This window comes from Oreochromis niloticus, linkage group LG19 (assembly GCF_001858045.2).
Source record: "Oreochromis niloticus isolate F11D_XX linkage group LG19, O_niloticus_UMD_NMBU, whole genome shotgun sequence".
Taxonomy (NCBI): domain Eukaryota; kingdom Metazoa; phylum Chordata; class Actinopteri; order Cichliformes; family Cichlidae; genus Oreochromis; species Oreochromis niloticus.
Genome location: NC_031983.2, coordinates 2,086,921 through 2,114,591, shown reverse-complemented (window position 1 = coordinate 2,114,591; position 27,671 = coordinate 2,086,921). Strand labels below are relative to the sequence as shown.

At 40.3% G+C, this 27,671-nt stretch overlaps 1 protein-coding gene and 2 long non-coding RNA genes across 5 annotated transcripts in view; 2 read left to right on the top strand and 1 right to left on the bottom strand.

Moving 5' to 3' along the window:
• The first annotated feature begins 338 nt into the window (after positions 1-338).
• Positions 339-12,180, top strand: LOC112843105 (uncharacterized). 2 transcript variants are annotated; one of them, XR_003215233.1, is made up of 4 exons: positions 339-628; positions 820-959; positions 2,544-2,632; positions 11,078-12,180. It is a non-coding gene; the product is annotated as an uncharacterized LOC112843105 (long non-coding RNA). The 2 variants fall into 2 exon arrangements; XR_003215232.1 differs by having other exon boundaries at positions 10,382-12,180.
• LOC106096604 (uncharacterized) lies at positions 3,466-15,920 on the bottom strand. Of its 2 annotated transcripts, none has more exons than XR_001222984.3 (3): positions 15,028-15,920; positions 13,229-13,305; positions 3,466-11,136 (listed from the first exon to the last, which is right to left on the bottom strand). It is a non-coding gene; the product is annotated as an uncharacterized LOC106096604 (long non-coding RNA). The 2 variants fall into 2 exon arrangements; XR_003215231.1 differs by lacking the exon at positions 15,028-15,920 and adding an exon at positions 14,089-14,207.
• Positions 14,215-27,671, top strand: part of setd3 (SET domain containing 3, actin histidine methyltransferase) — a 27,708-nt gene continuing 14,251 nt past the window's right edge. Inside the window, exons 1-6 of the mRNA XM_019349013.2 lie at positions 14,215-14,355; positions 19,150-19,273; positions 19,923-20,015; positions 20,126-20,274; positions 21,979-22,051; positions 23,071-23,327. Coding sequence (XP_019204558.1) covers positions 19,171-19,273; positions 19,923-20,015; positions 20,126-20,274; positions 21,979-22,051; positions 23,071-23,327 — 675 coding nt within the window. The 5' untranslated portion in view covers positions 14,215-14,355; positions 19,150-19,170. The remainder of the gene's footprint in view (positions 14,356-19,149; positions 19,274-19,922; positions 20,016-20,125; positions 20,275-21,978; positions 22,052-23,070; positions 23,328-27,671) is intronic.

Below are 27,671 nucleotides of genomic sequence, written 5' to 3'. Positions count from 1 at the left end.
CATGTAACAATGTTTTTTTTATAATATACCACCAGGTACGATAATAATGTGAAAAACACACTCATCATCATATTAAGCAATGGGCTTTAGTGTTAGTCTTAATACCAAGAAATATAAAGGCAATGTTGCATGGACAGAATCTATAAAAAACAAAGTTTACTCAGCTGTTATTAGTTAACGTTTGACTGTCTTCCAAAAATATATTTAAAGCCAGACAAGATCAACCAACCACAACATCTCACTCCGTTTGTTTAACCCCTCAACATCATGTGTAGGGCTAGGTTGACTTCTACCCACCCACCCCCCACCCCACCCCCCAAAAAAAGTTGTTTAAAAGGCTGACGTAGCAATCATTATTAAATGAGGACCATGAAGTCTACATGAAGACCAAAGCTGTCGGATTAAAACTTCCAAAGAAAGAGGTCATTGCTATTTAGTGGCACCTCTACCTTCCCGAGTCAGGTACAACTGACTGGTCTTTGCTATTGGGAGGAGAAATATGCAGGATTTGTTTAGACAGCGTGGTTATGCAATGTTGAATAAAGTTATCCTTGAGCAACATGTGTTATGTGAACCCAGTGGTATATTTACAGGCTTTATTGGTGGGCTCCACTGAAGTAAAATTAAGGTAAAGTTCAACCAGTTCAACCATTTTTTTTTACATTTAATCTCTTGTGGAATAAGGTTAGTTAAAAAGGTTAATTACAAACAGCATATACTAACAATCCAGTGTATATTTAGAAAAATATTTTTTCCTGGTTATTTTATTTCATAATGAATCAGTGTGTTATGTATGCTTCTCTTTTTTCCACTGCCCAGATGGAAGCTATGAGGTCTCGGGCACATATAAAGGAATGCATGCATGGAGGAGAAGAGATCAATAGATGTGGCACAGTGTGCTGAACTCTATTACCAGAAACAGGATTTCAAACCTCAACTGGGCAAATATGTAACAATGTGTAAGTCTGGGCAAGTGGCGTAATCTTATATAATGTTACGAAAGACTGAGTTGGAGTTCATTCACATGTTTGGTTGTTTGGCTATTTTGTGACCTTGTCAATCATTCTTATCAATGTCATTTAACCCCTTTGCATCCACTCACTGGTGAAACACTTAGAGGTAGAGTTTGGGTTTTGTTGTCTTTTAGTCAAATGCTAAACAAGCTTCATTTTAAGAACTATGAGTTACCTTTCAAATCTCAAATCTTTTCTTTCCTTGTTTGTTTTGGCTGTCCTGCCCAGCACTTTAGCAATCATAACTATTATCTGAAGGCCAAGAAAAATTACCAACAGATTTATTTTTCCAAGTGGACCATTACAGCGTTTTCTGTACCGGTCCACTTGATTGTCTTAGTTTATTCGATTTTTTTTAGATTTTAAGTTATTACAATCAGGACGGATTGTAAAAGGAAAGAGAAGCTGGAAAGAGAGTTAACAGACAGAGACAGAAAGACAAATAGAGAAGAGGAGTGACACTGAAAATCTGCTTCAACACCTCCTGGAAAAAAAACAAGCAAAAAGAAATCTATCTAATATTTTTTGAAATCGTACTTGCATATGATTCGGCCTGTTGATTTACATATACTGCTACAACGTTTCCAGATGGATATGTAAATAGATAAAAATGAAACATAAAAGGTTAAGTATAAAGGTTGCCCATCACCCTAAACATGTCACTGGTGATTTAGTAGATACTGTAAAATCCAGTAGATTGCGGTTGATTCAAATTGAAAGTTATCATATATGAGACCAGAATGTAATCTACTGAGTTTTGGAGTAATTCTGTCTTTACATTTCCAGGTCTGCCTGTATGAACCTTTACCTCACCACCACATCTATTTAGGGTGGGCAAAGACTTTCCTGTCAGACAGTGGTGAACATGTGATAAATGATGAGAGTTAGAATAGATAAGAATGCCTTTATTTGTCATTGTGCAGGTGTACAATACAGTGTATTCTCCCCAGAACTAAGAAAGGATGTTAAAAATAAGAAGAAATCATGAAAATAAAAAAATGAAAAATAACTTTTAAAAAGGCAAAAGATTTTTTTTTCCCAGTTTCCCGTTCTTTAATGGTAAATGGACTGGTTCTTATTAAAGTGCTTTTCTACTTTATTAGAGCAAAAACTGCTTTATACAAAATGCCTTATTTACCAGTTCACACCAAATAATGCAAGCTCTTTTTCCTCACCTAAGTCCTTTTTGTCTAACATCACATTCATTCATTCACCAATGAATACCCTGGAGGGCAACTTGGGCTTCAGTATCTTGCAATACATCGAAAATTCAGTCGATACTCGAAAATATCAAGTCAGCGTTATTATTTATTGAATGTGAAGCATATTTGTGGTCTTCCTTTACGGCTGGTTCAGTTCGCTGAGGCCTAAACTGCAGCTTTGCCCAGGGTACCTGTGGCAAAGACATATCGCAATATATATATATATATATATTGTATCGTGATATAGCCAAAAAATATAGTGATATTAGATGTTCCTCATATTGCCGAGCCCTAGTATTAACTTGCTCTGTCCTTTCTTTTTTTCTAGAGAAAAGAAAAACTTTGTAGGAGCGTCCATCAATTAAAGATTTTGAAATCTGCACCAAACCAGGGTCCTCGTACTCTAAAGCCCAGCAGGTCAGCTAACAAGGCTTGTTTTTAGAATTTTTTTAATTTTCAGACACTGTGGAGGTATGTAAGAACGACCCGAGAGCTCGTCATATTGTAACTGGTTTACAGATTAGTTTGATTGCTGTGTTATTGTGTTCAGAACTGCAACTCACTTATTGCATACACTGTTCCAAAAAATAGTAATGTCAAAGTATATTACTGTAATTTTTTACAGTTTTGTACTGTCTTCCTAGGATATCATTCAATTTACATAAGCAGACTGTGATCTTACATGTCAAAGGTAAAACAACATAACATCACTGTAAATATAGTAAAACACAATTTACTTGTTTCTTAAATATATTTTTTTCGTACATATGCATATTTAGATCTTAAAAATACATCCAGAAACAGCTAGTTCTCTCCCATCATGCCTTGGGACATGTGCTGCTGTTTAGATGTTCTTGTTTTATTGTTTATGGTTAGTTACTTTTAACTGTTATCTTGAATGTTGTGTTTACGCCGTGGTGCAGAGTCACTGACAGTTGTTGTTTTGTAGCGGGATGTCACTCATGTACCATGAGTGACTTCTGTTCTGCTGTTGTTGAAGGTTGAGGCACATGGAAACACTGGAAAGTGTGTAAATAAAGAGCTCCCCCTACCAGCTTGGGGTGGAATAACAAGCTCAATCTCTTTGAGCTAATTAGTTAAGATTCTTTTACATGCCACAATGTAAATCAGTTCACGGCTACACTGTGCTAATTATATATTTTTTTAAATAAATGTAGAGGTGGGAATTGCAATTAATATAAATCTCAAAGTATTCACAACATTCCTGAACAGAAATAGGCCTCTGCACCTGGGGTGAGGGTGTGGCCATGAAAACAATGTGATATGCCATTGGATGTTGGGACACGTAATAACATGACGCTAAGCATCGGCCAATAAATGTGAACTAACAACAACAAGGTCGCGGGTATGGCTGCGACCGTAGGAAAGAATCGTGCATTTTACAGTTTTGTTCTGTTCTTCTAGAATATCATTAAAGTTACGTAAATAGACTTTGACTTCACATTTCAAATGTAAATTAACGTCAAATCACTGTAATGTAATGAAACATAATTGTCGTGATTACTAAATGTATCTATCTGTACATATGCATATTTAGATTGTTAAAATACATTCACAAATGTATCATGATTCCACAAATATCTGTCCGTTATTTGAAAGACTGAACTGTTGGATTCAAATGTAATGCTACGGTAAAGTATATAACATGAGCCCTATAAGCTTGTGTTACATCACATAAGTATTATTATCATTGCTAGTTAGGGCGATCGTGGCTCATGAGTTAGCAGTTCGCCTTGCGATCAGAAGGTTGGCGGCTCGAACACTCTCGGTCATTGTGTCCGTGGTCAAGACACTTCACCTACTGGCGATGGCCAGAGCGGCCGATGGTGCGATACGGCAGCCTCTCCTCTGTCAGTCTGTCCCAGAGCATGCAGTCCATTATTAGTTAAACCAACTGTTAACTGTATATTTCTGGACATTTACGTATTATGATTCATATTGCCACATTCATTGACTTTGTTTATAGGTAATTTCATTGTTTGATCACGTTACAATGTTCCTAATTTGATGTCTAAAAGCACTTGGAAAAGGCAGAATCCCATGTAACATTACCGCAACACACTCTATTTTCACTACTGAAAATGACCGTATTTTTATGGGACAGTTATTTTCTGTTATTTTACGGTCGTATTTTGGCGCCCCAGCTGCCGGAATATTACTGTTTTTTGGGGATGTTTTCTTTTCCTATTTATAGATGATTTCACTGTTTAATGACATTAACATGTTCCTAATTTAATGTTTAGCGGCACTTGAAACAGGCGAGATCCCATGTCAAATTAGCGCAACTAATTGTATTTTCATTACTGGAAATAACCGTATTTTTATGCGGGAGTTATTTTCTGTAATTATACGGTCGTATTTTGGCGCCCCAGCTGCCGGAATATCGCCGTTTTTTCAAGACGCTTTTTCTAACAGTGTAGTTACTCTACACCAGCGACAATGTTATTTACTTAGTGTCCTTGAATGTGTAATAGTCCAGAGGCCGTTAAGCCAGTCAATCATATCAGCTACCTATGACAGAGACTGTGGAGGAGAGCATGCTGGTGGTTGGCTGACAGTGTTTGGGGGGTGGGAGTTAGAGAGTGAGTTGTTGGTGTTTCTGGGAAAAAGGGGCGTTGAGTTGGGGAAGACAGAGAGAATGGGGGTTTGTTTTGATTCTAGAGAAAATGTTTCCGTGTTGTTTTGGCGTTGGCTACGGGCCACAGTAGCCTGTGTTACTGTTCTTAATAAACAGCCGGTAAACAGAATACCGATCGTATCTGTCTTCTGTCGAAGGGACGCTACAATATTTTACTCCAACTTTAGTCTCAGCTTCACTCAACTGACTTCACAAGGCGGCATAACATCTCCTAGAATCCAAAAACGTTATCCCTCCTAGTTACCTTCCCACTGGGAGTGAGTGTTGTCTCCCGGTGGTCCACCACACATAGAGGCTGACCGAAGACCAGTTTGGCTGGAAAGGCACCAAGACCCTCCCAGCAAAACCCATGGGAAGCGGTTAACCCAGCCGCCATCAGTTGAAGAAGCATGGTGTGCAGCCTTAAGCGATCTGTGAAACTCTCGCACATCCCGTTAGCCTGTGGGTGGTATGCAGTGATACAGTGGATCTTGACCCCAGGCTGTCAGCGATGGCAGACCAAGGCTTCAAAACAAACTGGGGCCCCTGTCGGACGTGATATCAGCAGGGAGACTGAAATGTGAAACCTAATCAACAAAAATGCCCTGGCCACCACCGCCGCAGTCGTGGATGCCAGGGGGACCACCTCTGGCCACTGGGTGGTGCGATCAACCACAGTCAAAAGGTGTGTGAAACCTTGTGACTGTGGTAGAGGGCCAACCAGATCAACGTGCACGTGATCAAAACGTTTGCCAGGGATGAGAAACGGCTGAAGAGGTGCCTTAGTGTGCTCATGGACCTTTGCACGCTCGCATGGAACGCATGCCGCAGCCCATTTCCTAACAGATTTGCAAAGACCCGGTCAAACAAAATTGGAGCTGACCATTTTTACAGAGGTCCGGACACTTGGATCCGATAATGCATGCACAGAGTAAAAAACGCAACGATGCCATGAAACGGAAACCATGGGGAGTGGCTGGTCGGTGGAAACGTCACAGACCAGGGGAGGACCACCATCCTACACCGGTCTGTCCTCCAGCATGAGGCCCATCGGTGCAGACTTAAGTGCAAGGATGTCCGATTCACCACGTTGGTCAGCAGCCATAGCAGAATGATCTATGCTGACATACAGAGGAGAAAGAGGAGTCACGTGGCTGACTGGATGTCAGTCATGAACTCGGAAATAGCTGCCAAATGGCACTGCTGGCGTGCACTCCAAGGATCAGAAACTTTGGACATTGCACATTTACGTTTGTTATCACGTAGTGTATGGCTGAAAAAGGCAAGCGGTTGCCAGACACCAGAGACCCGCTGTTCTAGCACGGCGCCCACCGCAACGTCCGAGGCATCAGTGGTCAACACGATCTGTGCTGACGGGGACAGGTGGGCCAGCAGGGCAGCGTTAGCCAGTAGGGAGCCTATTTCTTTCTCCAGATCTCTCATAGATTTGGCTAAGTCCGATGAGACAATGACACTGTACTGCTGACAAAATTCTTTGATTTCAGTTTTGCCACAATCCCACCACTGCCTTAAAGACATGAAATCATCTTTCCGAGATTTATACACGCTTTACAATCTGTCTTAAAATTTGTATCTAATAACAAAGCAGTGTTAAAACTCCAGTAAGTAGACTTGTGTTTAAGATTAGCAATAACAGCATTACAAGAAACAAGAGCATGATCGGGGGAAAAAACAGGATGTATGTTACACTCTTTAAAAATTCAGAAATTTTGACTGAAACAATATATATTCTGTCTAATCTAGCTGCAGAAAAAAAATGATCTCAATCCCTGGTCCATTTATATTGTCTTTCCTGATTATGTTTTTTCCTTCAATACATCAACTAAAGACTGTTTCTTTAGAAATGTTTGTGAGGGCACATGACGTTCTAAATGATTCTTGTCCAACTAATTATTTTCTGTACAGTTAAAATCTCTAGCCAAAAAACCCCAATTTGGAGTATTGGGAGCATACACATTCACCAAAAGACTCATACTTTGCCTTCACCACCATTAATCTGCCCTTTATCACCTCCTGAAATTCACAGTCAAATTCACAGGGCTCTGGTAGAAAGCTTTTTGTAAAAAGGAGCGCCAGTCCACCACTAGCTCTGCTTAAATATTCAAAATCACGTCTCCCGCCCATTCTCTCCTCCAGTCTCATGCGTTTCTTGGTCCATTACCACATGTATATGTTATATGCTTTTTCCTCACATCTCTGTCTCCATTCAGGTTTAAAGTAGAAACTCTGAAGTTGCCCAGAGATGCAAGGATAAATAACAACAGGAAACACAAAACCTTAGAAACCTTCATACTCTTCATCACTATTAAACTCCTGCTTAAGCTTTGCAACTATTTTTCTCATTCTGCAGACTTCTTTGTCAGTACAATGTCCCTTTCCTTTATTGCTCAGCTAGAGTCTCACATACAAACAGAAACAGTTTATTGTGTGGAAAATAATCCTCTATTTTCACATTTTTCTTCTTCTTTGTGACCTTCAGAAGATGTTTAACAGAAAATTTACAGGTTGAACTGGTCAGACTATCTTCAGTCCTTCATCCTCTTCTTCCATATCACTGTCAGATTCTGCCCTTTTCTTTCCTGAACTTTCCATCTCTGTTTTATCTGTGGCTTCATTTTCAATTTGAGAGCCAACTACACTCTCTGATTTTTGTTCTTTTTGACAGAAACTTTAAAGGAATCTTCCGTCAACATTTGACTGCCTTCTGTATCCCTTGTTTCATTTGTAGTCTTCTTCCTTTCCTGAGACTTCTGTGAACTCTGTTCCTCGACACTTGTGTTATTCTCCTGATTGTCTTGTGTATCCATCCCTGCTTGACTTTGAGTTTGGACAATTTGCTCTAATTATCTTCCTCTCCTTAGCCTCTTTTTCCTGGACTTTGGCTGCTTTCTGACCAAGCTTCTCAGCAATTTCTTCTTCTATCTCTTTTATTTTGGTGCTCCCTGAATCTAAAAAAATCTAATAAATCTAACTGTCACGTGGACCATTATCACAAAAGTCATAATGGTCCACATGGGAAAATAAAACTACTGGGCATTTTTTTAACCTTCTGATAACAGTTCTGATTGGCTTTAAAGGACAGGCAAAGGGGGAGAAAAGAAAGACATAAAGAAAGATTGAAAAAAGAAATGATAAACAGAAGGACAAAAGAACTAATTAGACATACAAAAATACAGAAAGAAAGAAGTCAGGAAGAAAGACAAAGACAGAAATCAGAGACGTGTCTGATTTTTGACATAATTTCAGTGTAAAAAAAACATTTGAATGACTCCTTTAGTATGTTAACAAAGAGAGCCTTGATGATGGAGAGGAGATGTAAAACCCAGATTAATAAAATGGGTCATTGTAAGAGCTGGACGCTCAGCTAGCATTTTGCAGATTAGCATTCCAGAAAAAACATCTGGTTGACCAAATGTGGAAAGTTCAACCTCCTGATGGACATGGAGGCTTATTTTCTGAGCTCATTAACTGCTGTTATTAATAGCATTATGGTTCATGCTTTTATAGAATATAATGTTGATCAAACAATATGAAATGTTTGAGCTGAGCCCTAAACATCTTCCACAGTAATGTTAATCTTGTAACACTGGTGGTGGACATTCTTCTGCAGAATAATCATTTTCAGTTTTCTGTGTAATGTGTCCTGAACCCTGGAGTTTTGGGCCAACAATAAAGGCTCATTTTATGTCTTGATGCATGCTCAATCATCCAGGTAAGTCAGTCTCAAAGAGCTGATTCTGTTCATGTGGATGTTTTCAGTGGGAGAAACGTTTCGTCACTCATCCGAGTGACTGAAGGAGTCTTCAAAGAGAGAAACAAAGCTTGATCAGTAACATAACAGCCAAGTAGAAAAGAGTTTGTCATGTCAGTCATTTGTCAAAATATGATTGTACAATACACACCAGCACAAAGCAGACTTTTTCTCTGTTCTCTAGTTTGGTGCTATGGTTTTACTGTAAGCTTATAAAAGTCCCAAGGATTGCAGAAATCAACCTTAAGGTGGCAGATGTACTGGTAACCTCCCTTAACGCACTGCAACAACACATCAGATATCACTGTTTCACCATTCACCATCAAAGCAGGCATTTTATTTCAAAGACAGAAATCTGGCCCATAGTGAAAGGAACTGACACATATCATGCGTTCCTTTGTTTGGCTAAGTGACTGGCAGAGAGTATGAAAGAAGTATTGATCTGTCTGAAAGGACAGACAGACAGCAAACATCCAAATAAACAGAGGCAACTGAAAAACAAACGAAAAATCAGCAGGACTGATCTGGTTATTTATTCTATGTGAATGAGATTTATTTGATTGTACGTCTGGTCAGCATGCCCCTCCAAGGTTGTCTTTTGCAATGGTTTGCTGTGGACTGGCAGAACTCATCTCAAATAACTTTAGTGATTTGATTTTTCTAGTTTCTCAACTCCAGACTCAACCCCTGGTTCCAGAGCCATGTGTTGACTATATCTAGCCAGTATCTCTCAACGTCCAGCGCTAACTTAGGCTCCCACTCCACCTGAGAGGTGACATTCATACCCCAAGTGACGTTCATACCAGGAAATCAACCAATTACAAACCAAAAACAAAGACTGAGCCAGAACTATGCCCAAAGCTTGCTGATGCTACGGGAAGCAAATATTAGTGGAGGTGTATGTATATGTTTGACCCTGCAAGTCCAATTTTGACTCTGTGTGGATCAAAGAAAATCCAAAACATATTTAATCTTATTCTCCCAGTTCTTGTGTTTTAAAGTCATTAAAGGTGTATGTTGGATATAAACGGTTAAATTAACTGTTAAATTAATGATTAAAAGCCTCCAAATTACCATGAGTGGACAGGTCTAGGTCCTTGAAAGAAAAATAATATGAAATGAGTGTCTGAAGGCTTGCACAGGACTGTATCGCAGCTGCAGTTCGACAACGGCAATATTTATTTTTTATAAAAGGTTATTTCTATACAGCAAAATTGTTATTATTGACATTTGGTTTTTTGTCAGTGTTGAAAGACTCACATTTCCATAAATATGTTCCTGAAGGGTTATTTTCTTCCTGCTGCCACTTCCTGCACACGATATGAGTAAGTCACAGCATAGATACAAATGTTTTTTTCTCCTAGTAGACTGAAACTGTTCCTGTAAGCACAAAATTAATACAGCTGCTTTAGATAATTCATTCATTCTTTTCTTCTGAATAAATGGTGTTTGTGCTTAAAAGATAAGATGAGAAATCCTCATCTGCAGTGACTGTTTTTTCCTTCCAACTGCCGCCAAGTACTTGCTCCGAGGGTCATCGGATTGTTGAGGTTCTCTCTGTATTATTGTGGAGCTTTTATCTTACTTTATAAAGCACCTTCAGGGAACTGTTGTTGTGATTTGGCGCTGTAGAAATAAAACTGAATTGAAAGAGGATGATAATAGAGTATTCTTTATATTTCTGTTACATGACTGGTGTCTGACCTTCTGTTACTGATCTATAGACAAGTGTCTTTTCTTTGGTTTAACCTGACAGTAAATATGGGACAGACGCCGATTTTATGGAAGTGGTAGCGGCAGATGAGTGTGACTATCAGCAGGTGTCAATGGCTCCAGAGCGGGAACCACTCCAAGGCCCAATGCTGCACAAAGACAAAAACACAGGCACACACAGAAGAGGGGAGAGGCAGAGAGCTCGGGATGATGGGAAAACAACTGGAAACGGCAGGTGAAGCCAGCGAGGACACAGAGCACGACAGAGCGCTCCGAAATAAAGACGTCAGCTCAGTATGGATTACCTGTGCCATGACTGGGACTGCACAATAACGTATCTCAATAAAGCTACGCGTTCTGTGCCGACATGATGTCCACTTAAAAATACCCACGTCTTTTTTTTTTTTTAAACCAAGTCAGACACAGTGTTACTGAATGATTAAACAGCTGTTTAAAAACATTCTCAGAGATCAGCCATTAATCAGACAAGTGGAGAGTTCATGGTGGTTCAACATTATCATGTGTGAAATTCTAATACACATTCAGGAGCACTGAGCACATTGTTACTACATAGTTACTACATTGGTTATTTATGTAATTGTATTTTATTTTTATAGCACCAAATTACAACAACAGTTGCCTCAGGGCGCTGTATAATATAAGTTAAAGACTACAATAATAATATTCATATGCACTGTACACACGTACTGATGCTGTGTCGTCTGTCCGTCTGTGTTAGATCTGTCCAGCCTGCCTCTCTCTATGACAGCTGGAACACGCTCCAGCCCCCCTGTGCCCCTAAAATTGGATGAGTGGAAGAGGATGAACGGATGGATGTTTAATAACTGAAAGAGTAATGCTGCCATCTAGAGACTGAAAGATGGACCTTCGAACAAAATGGAGTTGCAATGGTTTCAATTCATGAATGGTTTCCTAGACAAGTATTAAACCAGCTTTCTCAGTCATGGTTTGAAATGCATCCACGCTTGGCCTAGAACTGGATTCTATGAACTCATTTCCCAAAGGAAGATTAGGGCTATTCCAGGACTAAATGCAAGGTCAGATTAAACCTTCCAGGACCTGGTTTAGCTGCAGTTTCTTACACCTCACCCAGGAGGCATCCGAATCAGATACCTGAACCACCTCAACTGGCTCCTTTCAACATGAAGAAGTATTGGCTCTACTCTGAAATCCTCTCGGATGACTGAACTCTTCATCCTATTTCTAAGCGAGAGGTCAATAAATAAACTGAGTAGCAGTCAGCTGAATACTCAGGAGTGGCTGGCGGTGCTCGAAAAACCAAGAGAGAATAATTGTCAAGCAGGTTTTTGACAGGCAGCTGGGAAGTAGACAAACAAAGTTCGAGAACAAAATGCACAGGAGCCAGCAGCTTCAATCTGTCAGAAAGAGCAGAGCCATGAAGTCCTTAAATATCATGAGCCTGATGTGCCTCATTATTTAACCTGGAGTGATAGAAAGAGATGACAAAAGTCCCCTAAGACAAAAACAGACATCACAGGATTATCTCATTTGAAGAGGACATGTTTCTATTCCACATATAATTAATCAAATACCCATAAATTACACAAAAACATATTTCACATCAGATGACACAAGAACAGAAAAATGAGAAAGTAGAAAAAAATACAACAAGTTTCCATATATTCAGTACAAGCATGTGTGATTTCCATGCTCGTGGTCCATGGGCACAAATGTTTGGTGCGCCCTAGCCAACTTGTTTTTTTTTCAGTCATGTCATACAGGTATAAAATACCTTGGAGTCCACATTGACAATAAACTGGACTGGGCTAAAAACACCACAGCACTTTACAGAAAGGGCCAGAGTCGTCTCTATTTTTTGAGGCGGCTGAGGTCCTTCAACATCTGCCAGAAAATGCTCAGGATTTTCTGCGAGTCTGTTGTGGCCAGTGCGATCCTCTATGCCGTTGCATGCTGGGGGAGCAGGCTGAGGGTTGCAGATGCCAACAGACTCGATAAACTGATTCGTAAGGCCAGTAATGTTGTGGGGATGGAGCTGGACTCCCTCAAGGTGGTGTCGGAGAGGCGGATGTTGTCCAAGATAAAGACAATGTTGGATAACACCTCCCACCCACTCCATGACATGCTGGTCAGTCACAGGAGCACGTTGAGTGAGAGACTGAGATTACCGAAAAGCACCACTGAACGACACAGGAAATCATTCCTGCCTGTGGCCATCTCCCTGTACAACTTATCCATCTAACACACTGTTTACTGCAACAGCTACACCCTTCTTGCACATGTTCTTTTTCAGCTATTTATTAATAAGTGACTTTTATGTATATATATGCCTGTATATATTGTGCTATTCTTAGTTAGTGTATTGTCTGTCTCTGTTAATGTTTGTTTATAATGGAGCACTGTAACGAGAAATAATTTCCCCTAGGGATCAATAAAGGATTCTGATTCTGATTATGTGAACATACATGTACGTATCTTACTCATACTGATAAAATACAGCTTCACTGAACAGTCTAAAGTGCTTGACTGACTAGATTAACAAAAACATTAAGATGCCATAATATTACATTTAATGTAAGTTTTTGTAAATAAATCATTTCGACGCAGTTTCAGGTGTTTTGTACAAATATCAGGTGTTTCTTCACAGCTGCATGAAGAAGTCTTCTGAGTTGTACTCACCAAACTGAGGTCACACACAGAGCAGTCAAAGCAAACATCAGAACCTTTGACTGTAGAAATATCATAAATATATACATGCCAGTGCAAGGTTATATATTATATATATATAATATATAGTATTATATATTATAAATACTTACAGTTACCCAGATATCTCTTTAAGAATTCAATTAGACACATTAATATAATTAAAGAGCTGGATGATACTCACCATTGTACAGAACAGTACAGAAGCTGACTTTGAAGACTTTGGTGTATATAAGCCAACCATGACCCCGCTCTGCACACCTACAAAGTTTTATTAGAATTCATTCAAACATATCATGTTTACAGACAGAAAACATGACACGTATGCACACAAACACTACCAAGAACCAAACCTCTCTGGGAAGGTAATAACCAGTGTTTTTTTTCTTGCTTTAAAAAATAAATCTTTGAGTGTGCCTAGTGATCTGATAATGTCCTCCATGAAACTAGTGAACTAAAACTTACCTAGAACTGCTCCTATTTTAAAAAGAAAATAGACTGTATCATTTAGTTACCAGGGGCAGCTTGTTCCTCATTTTCATATAATACTAAACAAAGCTTTAGTTCTGTATGGTAAATATGCAGCACTTTTCTTTGTGAGAATTCAAAGCATGTGTCATTCACCCATTCATACAAGCAGTTTATTTCCCTATGCCTAAGTGCTTTCTACATAACAGTCACACTCTGATGAACACATCAGGAGCAACTCAAGGTTCAGTGCCTCGCCCAAGGATTTGGCACAGAGACTAAAGCAGCCAGGATCGAAACAGCAAATAGTAAATGACAAGAATGGAAATGCTGCATGTTTCAGTTTGACTGAACCAGGGACATTCACATCCTTAGCCTTAGCTTATTGTCATTGATTTGATTGCATGGTTTTAGTGTGACATTGCAGGTATTAATAAAATGTATGTAATCTGCTCCAGGATGCCTCACTGTAGATGGACTTCATCATTTACCCCTAACAAATCCACTCTATTATCAAAACCTTGGCACAATTAGACAGGCACAACTTTCAGCCAATCATTACAGTTTCAACATTACCATTTATGGTCGATTTAATCTTTCTAAAAGTAGGCGTCCAATTGCAGTGCGAGACAGGAGAGGTTCTTCTTAAATTTACATTATAAAACGTTCAACTTCCTGGATCATGGTCTCCATCAACCAATTACAACGCCAGAAACCAGCATTGTGATTGTGGGCGTGGACCGGGCGTGAGGCGTACTTCGCGACTGCTCAAACGCATGCGCCACAAAGTCAGGGTTGGTTTCAGTGCAGGGTCAGAGGGAACAGCTGCTGTCACTTCAGAAGGTATGAGTACCTGAGACAAAATGCGAATGTAGTTTGGTTTGATTCAGTGGAGCTTTTCTATAAACGCGCGTGTGGCGCGGAAGTGGTTGTGTTTATAACAGCCAAGGCTAAAATTAGCCAGCACTGCAAGTTAGCCCACGCTATAACTCCAACCTGACCCTTCATTAGTTGCCAGCTAAGCAGCTCGCAACTTGCTGGCTAGCCTTCAGAGAGAACAGCTAGTGGGAAATGAATGAGCTATTTTGCTGCCCCGCTCCAGTTACCTCTCTGTTCGTCTTGGCGTGATTAATTTATGGTTATAAGCTAGCTGCTGGCCTGGTGACACAGGCGAAACAACCCGAGACCCAGCTAGTCGTGTGTGCCAGTCATTTGGTAGGAGGGTTAACGCTTAGCTAGTACTCTACTTGTATCACGTTTAAACGAAGCCCCTAAACTTATTTTCTATTTCTAGCAGGGAAAGTGTCTGATATGTCGCTGTACGGCATAATATTCACGACAAGCCTCGACCGCTGTCACAACCGTTAGCTTACACAAGCCTCACGTTTTTTCATAGCTGAAAACCAAATAATTCGTGGGTGTTTCCTGCAGCTCACTCAGAAAGTGTCCTCAGCGAGGAAGCCGAGTTTTGATTTAGCAACAGATAATTCATTTGAAACAACTGCGTTCACTAACCGTTTTTACAGGTTTCAGTGTAGTTCCGGTGTTGTGCCAAAAAGTGATTTCCGGTGTTTCTTTGTGTTTATGTCTAAAGTCTTTGGTTCTATTGATACATAGTCTGTCAACAGGAAATAAAGAAATCACCCGTCTCTTTAATTGTTCTACATTATAGTCAATCCAGTATTGTTTTGGCACTTAAAATAGCTTTATATAACTGTCATGGTATATTTGTTACAATCTCTGTGTTGAAAATGGCAATTTTAATTTCAGTGACATTTTTAAATTAATAAATAATGGATATATAAAAATTGCTTTGCCTAAAACAGATTGCTGTCATAAGGTAGAAGCTACAAATGTTCTTTCTGGCTTAAAATGGTTTGATATTATTCACAAAAAATATGTCTGACACATTTCATAGATAATAGGCCAACAGGTAATTTACAAACATGCAAATACTGTGAATCACTTTGGCACAACATCGGTTTTCTTTCAAACACTCTTTTTCAGTATAGTGCTTTCTATTGCACCACCAGAGTTTAAGTAGGGATGCACAGAATGTGTATAATGTATACATAAAGGTGTCTGCAGGACTGAGATTTTTCACGGTTGGTGTCTGACGAGATGATTATTGATGGCTTGGTTTGACTTACAGTTGGAAAAGTGAAATTTGGCTGAGAGGCGATACTTTTTGGGTCAAGTCTTGACCCCATAATGCATTCTCTATTGTTTAAGAGTGTAGACTGTATATAAACGATGGTTATGAAAGACTTGGAAACCAGTTTCTCGACAATTTTATGGGCTCAATCACTAGCAGGGCTCGCAAAATTTCAAAATCTCTGGTAGCCCTTCGGACAGGCACTCTTCAGTTTTTGGTAGCCCAAAATAATTTTAAGTAGCCCGAATAAAAAAGAGAGCAATTTTTTAATGTTTTGTTTCCTTTACAATATTATACATTAAATTATAATATTATAACGGAAACAAAAATTAATCAGAAAATTGTTAAAATACAAATCACAACAACTGTATAAAAATTACAATCATCAACTCAAATACTTGGTTCTAACTGAACAGAAATTTCTATGAACTTGTAAGAACTGTGTAGAACATGAATCAGTCTGTGTCAGATCCTGAATCTGAAATTTCCACTGAAGTCACGGGTAAGGGGTAAGGGGAACCAAGATCGAGGCCATTTGCTTTTTGAAGTTTGCAAAGACTGCTAAATTTTGACAATGGTAGTTCACTCTTTGCAACATAGTACGCTTTGGAAAGATTTTTCAGGACTTCTTCTTGTGCTTGGTTTATTTTTAGTATGTTTTTTGCAATTGCTGTTTGTTCTGGGAAAGATACTGCAGACTGAGCAATAATACATTTCTTGCATTTCTCATGGGTTCTGATGGGGTCTTTCTTAAAATTACTGGTCCCAGTTACAAAGGCGCTTGGCGACTCAGATATCGAGGGAAACTCACGACACACCCGGCAGAACATGATGTTATTTAGCTCGTCATATTCCAGCCACATAAATTCTTTTGTCCATGAAACCAAAAAAGCTGAGCTTTCTTTTTGCCTCATAGTCTGATTTGTCGTAACTTTTCCGTTTTGTGGTCGGCTTTTCTTTGGCTGTCCCTTCTTCACCCTGACCTGTCTTATTTGGCTCAGCAGAACTAAAATACCGGCGTAAATCCTGCTGCTTTTACACACGTACTCACATAACGGTCAGCAATTCTCTGCCCAATCAACCTCTCACATGTTTAAGCTTGCTGTGGGAGATTTCACTTGTCACGTTTGAATAGTAAGCTAATGAGTGATAAGACGATGTCAGAGGAATTGGTGCGCAACTAATCGTCACTCACCAATCAGTGCTGCCGCTCTCTACACACCGTTCGTGCGATCGCAAAGTGAAAGCAAAAAACAAGCACAAATTCAAACGCGATTTCAGTTTGTCACAGATTGACAGAGGCTCATCGATGCCAATGACATAATTACTCAGCTACATTTTCGAAAGAATGCAAAAGCATTGACACATATTTTTCCTTCCTATGATAGCCCGACGGGCAGGGCTGAGATAGATTTTGGTAGCCCGACTGGAAAAACCGCTAGCCCCGGGACGTCGGGCTAGCAATTTTGCGAGCCCTGACTAGCTTCATATTTATTACAAGTTTAAGTTTATAAATATTTTTTTCATCCTCATTAGAGTCAAAAGGTAGAATAAATAGAATCACTAGGGTTGTCACGATACTATTGATACAATACCGTATTCAGTACCACTGGGAAGATTTCGACTGCTCCATCCTGCAACAATGGAAATAATAGTGAAGCAGTCAAAGTTAATTTTCCCAGTTATAAGTAAAATTTAACAAATAAGAATTTAAGATAAAGTTTAGACATTTGATTCATTTTACAAATTTAGAAAATTTCATTTCAGATGTGGCCGATGACAGGGAGGTCTGGGCTTCCCTGCTTAGGCTGCTGTCCGCGCAACCTGACTTCAGACGAGTGGAAGAAAATGCATGGATGATTTATCGTTTTAATTATGATTGAAGAAGAAGAAGTGGTTGTCATAAATGTTCGTCCAGCGTGATTCATTCTTGAAGATGGAGCCTCTGTTTAGAGTTTTTCACATTAAACAAATCTCAAAGTTAACGGTGATATCTGAGTGTTTCTTAGTGTCAGACTAGTCACCAGGAACGTCGCTCGTTGGAATGCACTTGAGGTTTTTGTAAAAGTATTTTCCAACTCCATTTGTTCATGGTGACAGCAGCACGCCCTTTATCAGCAGCTTTGGTAACAGATTTGTTGTATTCGCGTTCAGACACTGCTTTTTTGTCAACTTGTGTTTCTGATAAATTCCCGTTCTCCGACTCTACAGATTGTTTTTGTGCAATTTCTTCCGTTTTTGAGCAGAAAATAAAATTGCTTTAAATCCTAACTGATGCTCTATTGGTGGATAGATACACTGATATATTTACGAATCCTCAAGACAATAGTTAATTAATTTTTTTGCTTTAATGCTTCATTTAATGCACATTTAGTGCTCAGTTGTGAACCCATTATGAATGTGAGTATTGCACTGCGACTAAAAATAGGAGCAGCATGTGAATAAAAAGCATCACATTAAGCCCGCTCAGCCCGCAGGATTTAAACAAAAAGAAACATGACACGATAACAGCGAGATCAAGCCATTTTGGGACACACGGAGACTATTTTAATAAACGATTTAAACAAAGAGTATTTAAAAATAAAAAACAGTCTGGATTGAAGACATTCCCTGAATGATGGTGGTGGAAAACCCACTCTAACACACTGGTCTGAAATACTCCACTTGGTTTGGCTTCTGTTGACTGCATAATGTGGGACTGACATCATTTTAATCCCTACCACACCAGTCACTGAGCCCTCGCGTCCTAAGAATGGAGAAAAGAAATATGCCATCATAGAATGAAACTGATTACTTAGAACTCCAGGCCTCGAGGGCTGCTGTCCTGCTTGTTTTCCAACTAACCTGTCCTTATAGCTTCTTATTGGCAAATCACACCTGATCCAGGCAATCAGCAGCAGGTAGGGCAGGGATATCTCAAAAACGAGCAGAGGACTGGAGTTTGACACTCAGAACAACTGTGGACTGATTAACAATGACTCTCACTGGGAAAAGTAGACCCAAACCATGGAAGCTAAACTCCCCCCACAGCACTATAGAGTCCTTGCCCTGCAGGTTTAGGCTTTTCCTTGTCATTTGTCACCTGACTTTAGATTTGAAAAACCTAGACTGACCTACCAAGTTGATAACCACCATTACTTGCATATCGCAGTTGTTGGTTTACTGGAAGGCACGTAGCTCCAGGCTGTCCCATGTATGTTGAATTGGCCGTTGCAGGATGGCTCCCCCTGTCCTTTGTGAAAGTAAGAGGGAAACACTTTGTGGTGGATGAAGTGAAGGGCAGAAATGGAACCAGATTGGTAAAACCTCTCTTCTATTGTAATCAATTTGTATTGTGAAAACGAATGTCTATGTAATGGTTTGCTGAGGTACGAGCTTAGCTTGAAAACTGATTTGTAATGTGTTGATGTCTCACTGACAGGCCTCGATACTGTGGCGCAGAGTAACAGTGGTTAATGGTGTGCTTTCTCTCTCTGTCTCAGCCTGGTTGTCCATCCAGCATCATGGGAAAGAAGAGTCGAGTGAAGACTCAGAAGTCAGGCTCAGGAGCTATGGCTGTGGTTTCCCCCAAGGAGATGATGAACCTGATTGCTGAACTGTTGCAGAGTATGTCTCCATGCAAAGTGCAGAAATAGAACAGTTTGTGTGCACGTACACTGCTCTATTGTGAATACAACCAATATACCGATAACTGAGGCTATAATCAGTTACCTAACAATATAAATTATAATATTTTTGATTTACACACCAGTAAAATTACAAAAGAGGTCAGTGAGACTGATGTGTTGATGCTGAACACCGGATGATATTTAAAGTGTTAAATTTAACAGGCAAAACTATGAAATGCTCATTATGCCCAGGTGGGAAATGGTAAAATAAAGTAAAATGGAGACACAGTCCGTAAGCATCATCAGAGCTGCATTCTACACTGCAATGTTGGGACTTTTGAGGTGCCGTCGAAAATAAATACAGTAGCATACAGACAAGCTGTTTATGTAAGCTAATACTAGCTCAGTTGTGTGTTTTGTTCAGCTGTGCAGACTGCTCTAAGTCCTGATAGCTGAATGCAAAATGGTAGATACAGAAAGTGGCCCTGATCCTGCAGCATCAGCAGACGTTAGACCAGTGACTTTCTGCAGATGTTCAGCAGCCTTCATGTGCTGATTTCTGCTCTGTGCTTGAATATTTATTGTTCCTTCTGGTTTCTTGGTTAAGGTGGCTGTATAGTTGAAGTGTTGACAATGTGTTTTCCCAGAATGCAGCAGTGCAGCAGCGTCTGCTGGTAAAGAGTGGGAGGAGTACATCCAAATAAGAGGCTTGGTGGAGAGAATCCGCAAAAAGCAGAAGGGTAAGTACGTGTATAGTATTATGTTAACACATGATTGAGACTTACCATACCCATCCCATTGGACTAAATAAGTAAAAATAATAATATTTGTTTTGTGTGTATGTGTTCAGGCATGTCCATTGTGTTTGAGGGCAGCAGGGAGGACCACTTCCCTGAACTGATGTCTTGGGCTAAGGAAAATGGGGCCTCCTGTGAATGCTTCACTGTGGCCAACTTTGGGAAGGAAGGCTATGGCCTGAGGGCCACCAGAGACATCAAGGTTTCTACTTTGATTTTTGATTTTTAGAAAATATTTTCAAGTTACCTCCTACTTCACCATCACATGACCAAACATGTGATATTTGATAGAAGAATAGCTTTTTATACTAGAACTGCCAAAGAGTTCATTTTGAGTCCCAGAACTCGAAAGCAAAACTTCATAGTGTCTTATTTGAACACTTTTCCTAAAATGTATCATATAATTTTGGGTTGTGTGTAATTAAAATATAATGTTAAAATTTAAAAAAATTGTTGCAAACCTGTAGGTTTTTGCAACAATTGGGTCTACAAGGGTTCTCTAAAGGAACCAGTTCTTCTAGAGAACTGGTTCCCAGTAGTTCAGTTCCTTGGAATTGTTATTCCGCCCATCAATCCTGGTTATCCGTTCCACTTGCACAAAGGGCAAGAGCGCAGTGGTAAAGTGCAACTTGAGCCCTGAAAGCCCTGCACAGCCTGCATGCTAACGTTAAGCTGGTCAAGAGGCCAGAGTGATGTTAGGCGAGTGAGTGCCGACTCCAGCCCAGGAGACAAACCATTAACTTCAACAGGTGACAAACTGATGAGCAGTCAGGCTGCAGCCTCCGTTACCTGCTGCTCATGTTTCTAAAGTAGAATTGCTGTAAGGTCTGTTTGTGCTGGTTTTCATCTTTGTGTTCATATCTAAATACTGAGAGAAAGATGGTTTGTGTGTCCTCATTAGCATAGAGATTTGTGTTGGTGTGTGAGGCTGTAGCTGTAGGTTTATATCGTTAAGTGGTAATTATGAGACGATGTGCATGAGCAGCCAGAGATCGAACCATGAAACCATCAAACAGTTCTGATTAGTAATCATTACTCTACCTCCAAAGCTATACCCACCCCGAATCAGCATCGCTAAATTCATATCATTTCCCGTCCCTATACTGGTCGTAACATTTCATATTTACTCACAGCAGCTTTCATATCAAAATGTGTCATTATACAGGGGTCAGAATGGCTAATGTTAGACATGGAGATTGATGGATGAACATATAGGAGACTGTAGTTATTACATGGCTTATATTGAACCACATCAGAGGGGGTGGAGTGGTTGACAAATGAGTGGAGAGCTGGCTGCTGGTTCCTGGCTGTGCAGAGCAATGGGAGCGCGTTAGCTGTCCAGAGTGTGGAGAATGAATCTGAGCAAGTAAAGGTGAACTCCAGAGCACAGCAGTAGAGTCAGTTATGACAGTTTGCTGGTAATGGCTGTATTTGTTTTTAGCATGCCTTTACTGTTTCCTTTATCTGGGGCAAGTGTTGGCTATGCATCCATCATTTTTATGCAAAAGGTGTTTTTGGCATCATGGCTTCACATCTTTATGCCACACTTGGTTTGTTTAGCAAAGATGTATTACCTGAAACTACGGAAGCTACCAACTGCCCTAATCAGACCAATCAGTGCCAGGGAGATGCTACTTGGATAACTGTGCAGCAGACACAGATATCTCTGAAAGTAGCAGGTTAGTCCTACCTGTCTGCTCTGATGCTGCAGAATATATATGAATTGTGTTCTTGGGTGGTGGACCTGATTCACTGCATAAATGACCTCACTCAGCACTCCAAAAACTTTCAGTACATCAATGTTAAATCCATTTAAAAATCAGAAGTTGATAAATGCTCTGACCACTTGGAAGAGGCTGACCATGTGATCTGTTGTACTCAGTATTATTTACTGTGTGGTTTACAGGCAGAGGAACTATTCCTGTGGATTCCCAGGAAGATGCTGATGACAGTGGAATCGGCACAGAACTCAATATTGGGTAAGAAATTAACTTATTTACAATTCATAGCTCATTCCATACAGTTTTAATGTAAAGAGGGCATCGTAGCACCCAGATCTCTTCCTCTGAAAAGTATTCCAAGTCTGCAGAGTCAGCCTGTCGGCCTGCTGCAGGACACGTGCTGGGTCAGTACAACAGGAGAAAACAAACGGATTGTTGGACAGGTCCAGCAGTGGAGAGGAGACATGTCGCAGAGACGATGCATGTTTGATTTGCTGCAGTAAATACTTTTATATAATCTATAATCTGAAGACAGAACAACACAAAGGTTGTTTATTAGTCAGCTTTCATTTTTGGCACGTTCATAGCTCTCTTTTCGCACGTTTACTTTACTTATTCTAACATCAGCCAGCATATGTAGAAATAATTTTAATAATACTGTGATATGAAGGGTGTATCCTGTTTTAACTAAAGGCCATCAAAGCTGGCGGTGCATTTAAAACACAAGTTATATGCTGTGCCCCTCCAGACACATGGCACATGTCCATGTGACAGACTTGCATACTGTGGAGTCACTGCAGCCATTGCTGCTGTCGGCAGAGTGAAACGTCAGATTCCCTTTCTCACAGTGTTTTGGTCCTTACTGGTAAACTGAAGCAGTTTGAAACTAGCTCATTGTTTGAATGCACCTTAAAACACCATGAACAAGAAGTTTTTGCTCCTTGTATTCACTGGGATCAAACCCACCAAAGGACATTGCTGGGTGCTGCTCACTGGAGTTGTTGCCACCAGTTTAGCCACAGTTTCTTTTCTCAGTGGTCAGAATTGGGTTGACCTGGATCTTCACTGTAAAAGGAACTGGACTCCGTCAGGATGCAGCAATGTTTAAATCGTTGTTACGGAAGAGAAAAAAATCACAATGTAACGTGTTTTAATCTCACGGTAGTTTACTTATAATATTATAAACCTTCAAAAATGATGGAATTTTAAAAACTGAATAAATAAATGCATAAAAATATGATTTCTGGGCATATGACCCTGTGACCTCTTTATGGCAGGTCCTTTGTATAGCCAGGATCGGATCCTGCAGGCCATGGGGAATGTGACGCTGGCCCTCCACCTGCTATGTGAGCGAGCCAACCCTGCTTCCTTCTGGCTACCATACATCCGCAGTCTTCCTCAAGAATATGACATACCTCTGTACTACCAGCAAGAGGATGTGCAGCTCCTACTGGGCACACAGGCTGTGCAGGATGTCCTCAGCCAGTATAAAAACACTGCACGCCAGTATGCTTACTTCTACAAACTGGTACAGGTGGGCAGATACACAAAACAAAACACAGGTTGTCAGCATGACCCAAGTATCAGTGGGCACTGAACATAAAATGTATGAACACAATCTAATCTTAACCTGATATTAAAGCCTGAGGTCTGTTAAATGGTAAAGTTTGCTATCTTTTAAAGGAAGGTTGGAGGTTGATAACTAGGTCAACTGGCAGCTTTTTAAGTTGTGACTTCATTACTGCCAGCTTGAAGGCCCATCAATAGACAAAGACTGAAGATGTAGGACGACTTTGACCAATCCTATAGGAATGTGGTCCAATAGAGATGGAGAAGGAATTCTCAATCAGCTGGAGTCAATCTAAATGCCAGTAGTATTCCAAGTACCTGTACGTAATGTGTCTATGGTTATGAGTATTTTTTTTTTCTAGTGGTTAAAATGTTATTGTGAAAATGTATTCATTACTGATTAAGGATAAAGGGATGCTTGGCTCAGTAGAGCTCCGACTCTTTGCCAGCCTGACTCCAGTGATGGGAGGAAAGTTGTTTGATCAGTACGATGTTACTGAGAGCTTACTTAACAAATCATTTCTCAGGTTAAATGAAGATCTAAGTTAGTAAAACGGGCTTCACGTTTTCAGAGGAGTTACTCGACCTCTGTTGGAGCAGAGTTTGGGTAGCTGCTCTGTGTTGTGATGACACATGGAGTTCACCATATTTTCACCATATTTTCTAGTCTTTGGCTTGGAAGGAAGTCGGTTTGGAAACATATTTGGCCATGCTTCATCTCCTGCTTTGCGTTTATGTGGGAGCCCCGTCAAAAACCTGTCCACAGTGTCCAAGTGCTATTTTTTTTTTTTTTTTTTCTTTTGATACCGCGCCCCCCCTGCAATGGCTCTGCGCCCCCCCTAGGGGGCGGGCCCCACACTTTGGGACCCTCTGCCATAACAAGACAGATCAAGAGAACTATGGGAGACCTGCGATGTCCACGATACAGCCCAGTTATTTCATCTATAACAGCAGTTTGAAGTGTGGAGGCTGCAGTGCGTTTGTTGAAAGGGGCTGTGACAGGGATTGAGGTGATGCTTAGATAGGTGTGGGACTAGTTTAACAAACCCAGATACAGAGTCTGTAGTAATGATCCAATATCCACTGTCTTTTACATTGGGGGGGCTTTTACCGAGGTGTGCCCAGCGAAGTGCCAGTTGAGTATAGCAGGGTTGTCATGTTGCTGTCCCCACCATGACCAGGAGAGGGAGGCATTGTGTCAGGATTGACATGGAGAAGAAAACCAAACATCTAAAATTAGCAAAGGAGTTCCAGATGGGGCCGAACCACAGATGGGCTCCTGTCGTCACAGATGAACTACGGATTATGATCTGATATTTTCCCTTCTTTGGAATTCAATTGGCTTATGAGCTTCTAATCAGACTGTGATGGGTAGAGAAGGATTTTTTTGTTTTATAAATCAAAACCAGCACAATCTTTTTTTTTACAGTTAGGAGAAAGATTCAGTTTGTGAACTTGTGAAGATCACACACTGGCTTTTTCTGTCCAGTTTAATGTGCCAACAAATTGAGTGAGATGTAGAGAGTGATTATATGTTGAAATGTTGCTTCACAGCCTCAGACAACAGATAGTGGGATGCTAATCTGAAAATATGCTAATGTTCCATTATTAATCTCAATCATGGTGAAATGCCAGCTCAGCTTTGATCAGAACTTTCCACAGTTCTCTCTGAAGTCGGCCTCTTCTTCTTAAGAGGCGACAAAAGACCACTTTTTCAAACGTTTCTTTTAGGTGTGTTTTTAATTGGATGACAAACAGGAAGTACAGCTCATTTTGCATAATGACAGCAGGCATGAATGAGACCTGTGTGGCTGAATCATTTTTTTTTCAGATGCACATATAATGGAGTGTCCCTGTTTGAATGAATATATATCTATATTCTCATGGGATGGATGAAAGTTTGTTTGTTGTTGTTTTTTGTTTTGTTTTGTTTTTTGATGTGAAACCCAAACAAAGGTAAACACTTTGGTTGCTACTCTTTCATTGCACCTCCACCAGGGCCTGACATCGTTGTTTAAGCGTTTAGTTTAGATTGAAGAAGCATCCTGGTCCTGCTGGGACTTTGGTCACTTTTGGTTTCTTGACAGGTCGATGAATCGCTGATGTGAGTCTACAGTGTAGTGTTCAGCCACGGTACACACTGACACATTTGGTGAAAACCAAACCCTTTATTTTAATTGCACAGTATTCCCATACTGATTGTTGAGCAGTGATGGAGAGATGAAAACTCCTTCACATTGATGAGAGACTGATTAAAATCATTAAGAAATACGACTTCAGAGTAACTGCTGCTAAAGGTGATCGTTTAAGTTATTGAGTTTTGGGCGAACTTGGTTTGTCACACACTGCTTCTGTGTTTTAGTTTGGTTTCTGTTAAATAATGGCATGAAACTATAAGGTCCAATGTCATGTGTGGTTGATCTGAGCTTGTATCTCCCTAACTGTAGACTCTGGTAAGGACCTGCTGATCTTTTCCTGGCAGGTGAAAAGATCAGCAGGTCCTTTACACAGGGCCAGGTAGGCTTGAATAACCTTTTTCCATTTAATAAATGAAAACAGCATTTCTTATTTACTTAATTGTTTCTTTATTAGACAGGAAATGCCCCCTTGTTCTCCTCTCCTTCCCTCATACCCTACAGTCACGGGCAGATGGCTGCCCCTCTCTGATCTTGGTTTCTTCCTGTTCAAAGGGAGTCTTTCCTTCCCCCTGTCACCAGGTGCTCGGTCACAGGGGCTGGTCTAATTGTTGGGGTTTTTCCTCGGTTTTAGGGTTTTAAACCCTACAATACAAAGTGGCTTGACGCCATAGTTGTGTTGATTTGGTGCTAAATGAAAGAAAATGTATGGTATGGTTTTTCTGTGTACTGTAAGGTCAGAGCAATAGTGTACAACTGCAGGGTCTGTATTAAAAAAGAAAAGGGAAAAAATGCTGCAGCTACTCTGAACTTGACTTTATCAGGAGGAGAGGTTGTGCATGCACGCACGCCTGCCTCAGGGTAAAATGGTGTGTGGTCACACACCATTTTACCCTGCATGCAGTGACACTGATTCATCCCTACAGATGAATTCAGAGAGCCGTACTTGTTAAGTTAAAGAAAGTGACCAAGTTCTTCCCAGCCGCTCCTCATAAATCAGCCAGCTTGATAAATTGGCCAGTGTTAGCCATTTGCATATACATCAGTCTGAGTGTAGAGCTCAAACAGATATGTTCATAAATACTGTTAGTATCACAGTTTGTCAATAGAGTTTACCTCAGACAGCCCCCGTCCTGGGTCGGGTGGGCCAATGTCCCTCTATAAACAAGTCTTTAGCAGCCATTGTGAAGTGCTGCCCAGCTGTTGGTGGTTGTGTTGAAGCGTCACCTAAACCACCTTTATTTTTAGTGGTCACTGCAAGAAAGTACTACATGTGTAGAATCACAGCTGTAAGTAAGTGTTGAGTTAATTTCCCCCAAACTAAGATTTAAGAAGATGCTTTTGTTTGCAATGGGAAATTTATATCTATCGCTGTTGGTCCTGACACACATACAGGCACATACACACACTCTAATTATATTAGTGTGCCTGCATGTATACATGCTTAGATGTGTGTGTCTGTCTGTATACATATATAATAGTAAACACACACTGTCCAACTCTAGTTTTAAGATCATTCCAGCACATCTCTAATGAAAACTGTGGTTTTTACATCAAAAAAGCAAAGTTTAGAATATTGTCATTACCTTGCCAAGCAGGTTTGTGAATGCGATAACTCGAGAACAAAGGGACATAGAAGTTTTACATTGATACTACACGTCAGACGAGTTTGAATCTCAGTGACCTCGAGGTCAAGGTCAGAGGTCAAGTTGTCTGAAAATCTCATGAATGCAGTGACTTCAGAACAAGGCAACATAGGATTTTGAAATTGATACCGGGGTGTATTGATATCTCCCATGTTTTGAATTTGTTTCTGTTTATAATACACATGCTTTACTTATGTCTAGGCCTGCTCAGGGATACCCTCGACAAGGCCCAATGCTTTATTTGGTGATGTGTTAGCAGAGGTTTTTCTGACATTAGTTACTACATATGCACATGCATATATCCAACATGCGGGGCAGAGGGACGGTGGAATGAATGTGGGCGGTGTATGTGTTGTGGGGGATGGGGGTTTGGGATTGAGGAAGGTACATTCAGGTCAGTTCAAATCCAATGTGACAAGCTAATTTTCCAGCCCGGTCATCTGAGGAGGAGGAGGAGGAGGAGGAGGGAGTGCATGTGGTGCATGGTGTGCTAGGAAGGAGGATGGATCAGATGAGAGGACACATACC